The following is a 3,436-nucleotide window of genomic DNA, read 5'->3' on the forward strand; positions in this document are numbered from 1 at the left end:
GTAAGTTAGTGACTGAGAGTATGTTTGTATGTATATACAAACTCTTATAAGTAGCTAATTTACATGTATCTAATTCCCCCTGTTTCCAAACCTGTACCTCTGCCACCAGAAACCCTCGAGTGTCTTGTTCGAACAGCCTACTTCTTCCAGACGTTGACCTGAGTCCTTGGCAAGACCTCCCTCACTGACGGGTGAGTTGAGCGAGACTTTATTCATCTCCAATTTTCTTATAAAACTGATTGTTTCGGATTCCTCCTTAATATGCTTCGTTGTCATTTTCAAGAACATAAGTCTGTAGTATAAGTGTCATATCGGTATAAAGACTATTTCGGCAAGCATCTGTAAGAATAACTTTTTAAAAATTATTTTATGCATTTAATGATACGTCGTTTTCATAACTAGTTGATGATAATAGATATGATTTTCTTCAAATATTTCCTACTGACATATTCCGGTTTAAACCCACTATGGAAACAGACTATTGTAACAGACACCAAGTTATACATTACATATTATCAAACACCGATGAAAACGAATAAACAATAAATAAGTGGATAAAGATATAAAGAAAATAATATTAATAACAATGGAAAAAACTCTGCGGATCCACACTGCTTATTTCGATATCGGCGTCATTGGCGTGGTGTTATCACCTCTAACACAGAAATAATAAGTGTTAAAAAGAATCTAGATACAAAAAGTGTCTTGTGATATTCTTTTGTTCGAAGTACAGAATCTTGCACTCAAATCTTATGACTTTCATATTTCAGGATCAAGTTGCATCATATCCCAAGCAAAGCCTCCCATTCTGAGAGCCAAACTATGCCAAGAGAGTGCCAACAGAAAATGCATATTCTACGATGAATAAAATAAATTATTAAGCAGTCATAACGACTACGAGGAGTAGATATTATGGGTATCTTGAACTCAACATAGATGGTAATTGATACACACACACACACACATACAAATAAACGCACAGTATGCATGTTTATTCGACGTAATCTTACTGAAGAAGCAAAATTCCATTAAAAATGCAACTTACTGTCGTCAGTAGGATTACATTTGAACTCGGACTAGATTGTACGCCCATGAATATGAGCACCACAGAGAATAAAGCATGTTACCTTCTGAGTCCAATATTCTGAAACAGAAAGAAAGGAGAAGGGGGGAGGGAGAGAGGGAGGGAGAAAAGGAGGGAGAGAGAGGGATAAAGAGGGAGAGAGAGAGAGAAAGAGAGAGAGAGAGAGAGAGAGAGAGAGAGAGAGCAGCATTCGGACTGAAAAATCGTAAAAAAATACAAATACATATAAATAGAATTATAGCTGAATGCGTATAAAGATATTTTATGAATAAGGAAAAAGAAAGCTTTGAGAAATGAAACTAACACTTTTTCTCGAAAAAACAAAACAAATCATCGAAAGTAACTCTCATACAGACCATATGCTTCTATTTCGAGGTTAAAAGCATAAAACTTTTTTTTTCGACCTAATGGTTTGCAAACATTGAGAGTATGCAGGGTACATATAGGTCCTACCTTTGTTACTAATATTAGTGATGTGTGTTATAATAAACATAAAACTACATGTATTCTGTTTTCGTTTTTAATTGTTCATTGTTCTTGATGATGCGATAACAAATATGACCGATGACTATATATACATATATATATATATATATATATATATATATATATATATATATATATATATATATATATATATATATATATATATAAGCCTTGTCATTAAAATTATTAAGATTCAGTCTATGAATTTTACGATATTTATGATGATGATGTTACGTTATGTTTATGATGATTTAAGTAACAATTATAAACAATAATGACAAGACTATTTGGGACAATGACATTGTTACCATTATTATAATTTTTATTAATGCTGATAATATTAACAATATCAATACTAGTAATATTGATAACAATAATGATAATAACAATGAGGATAATGATAATAATAATAATAGCATTAATAATAATATTGATAATGATGATAGTAATGATAATAATGGTAATGATGATAATAATAATAAAGATAATGAAGAAAATTATAACAATAATAATAATAATAGTGACAATAATATTGATGATGTCAATAGTAATGATAGTAATAATAATGATGATGATTATGATAACTATATAAAATTAGTTCTGTAATCAATAAAGGATGATCTGTAATTCTGTTACACATAAATCCCGTTGTTCCTGTGCAATAAATGATGCAACATTGTACCATAACAATCTACAGTTGATGGCAGGATTATATTCACATTTCCACTCCCAATTTACGCCCTACATCTGCCCTCTCTTACATCCTCTCTAACCTTCTTTAACCTCCCCCACCCTCTCTGCTCTCTTATTCCCCTTCCCTCGTTTCTCCCATATCCCTTCTCCTCTCTGGACCCACTTTCCCTTTCCCCTTACCCGACCCTCTTTTGCTCTCTATGTCCCCTGCGTTTCATCTTCTCTGTCCCCTTTTCTCTTTAAGCTCCCTTTCCCCCCTTTCCTCTTTAACCACCTCCCCTTCTCCTCCCTTTCTCCCTCATCCCTTCTTTCTTCTTTCAGTCCCATTTCTTCTTTTCCTTCCTTTTCTCTTCTCCTCCTACCGTCTTTCTTAGCCTTTCTCAAGGATAATTGTGTGAATAATACCTGTGCATAAACTTACGGTCTAACTACTTCACTGTGGTATGTACTTGCCTCGCTCTCTTATGAAGATTTAGAGAACGAATGAACAGACGAAACACAAGCAGAGTTATAATGTTGGTAGATATTATTATTATTATTGCTAGTATTATTACTACTCTCGTTGTTGTTACCATAGTTGTTATTATTATTATTATCGTTATCATCGTCATTATCATTTTCATTTTCATTGTCACTGTCACTGTTATTATCATTTTCAATATTATTATCAATTTCATTGTCGCCCGGTTTGTTAAAATTGTGCTAGGACCAATAAATATTCACATATACGGGTATGCATATACCCATTTGTCCTGGGTAAGACAATAAACTGCACCCTGGGGTTCCCTTGAACAAGGATAGCACCCTATTAGCTCCCTATGCCAGGGTTGCGGTGAAGCTGTCGGCAGCAGGGCAGTGGGTATCTGGGGAAAACACCTTCGGTTCTACCGATTACTGTTTTCACCAAACAATATGTCTGGCGTATTACAGTGTAACAGTTTTATAGCGGCAGAGATAGTTCCTCCTAGTTAGTTGGAGACTGCGAGTTGAGAAGGAGCCTGGGGATTCCACTCAACTTTACTTTTCTCCTGACAAACCTCTACACCAATGATTAAATACAGAAATGATAATTCATACCACATCGCCCGTCGCGTGGGTTATCAAAGGGCGCGTTGTTCAGTTGGCAACCAGGCTGACAACGAAATGAATAGATACAACATTCAAATACTAGGA

General features: G+C 34.6%; 1 protein-coding gene across 1 annotated transcript in view; it reads left to right on the forward strand.

Moving 5' to 3' along the window:
* Window positions 1–1,590, forward strand: part of LOC119583650 (chorion peroxidase-like) — a 29,798-nt gene extending 28,208 nt beyond the window's left edge. Inside the window, exons 18-19 of the mRNA XM_037932240.1 lie at window positions 110–191; window positions 771–1,590. Coding sequence (XP_037788168.1) covers window positions 110–188 — 79 coding nt within the window. The 3' untranslated portion in view covers window positions 189–191; window positions 771–1,590. The remainder of the gene's footprint in view (window positions 1–109; window positions 192–770) is intronic.
* Window positions 1,591–3,436: the final 1,846 nt, after the last annotated feature.

Source organism: Penaeus monodon, chromosome 17 (assembly GCF_015228065.2).
Source record: "Penaeus monodon isolate SGIC_2016 chromosome 17, NSTDA_Pmon_1, whole genome shotgun sequence".
Lineage (NCBI taxonomy): Eukaryota > Metazoa > Arthropoda > Malacostraca > Decapoda > Penaeidae > Penaeus > Penaeus monodon.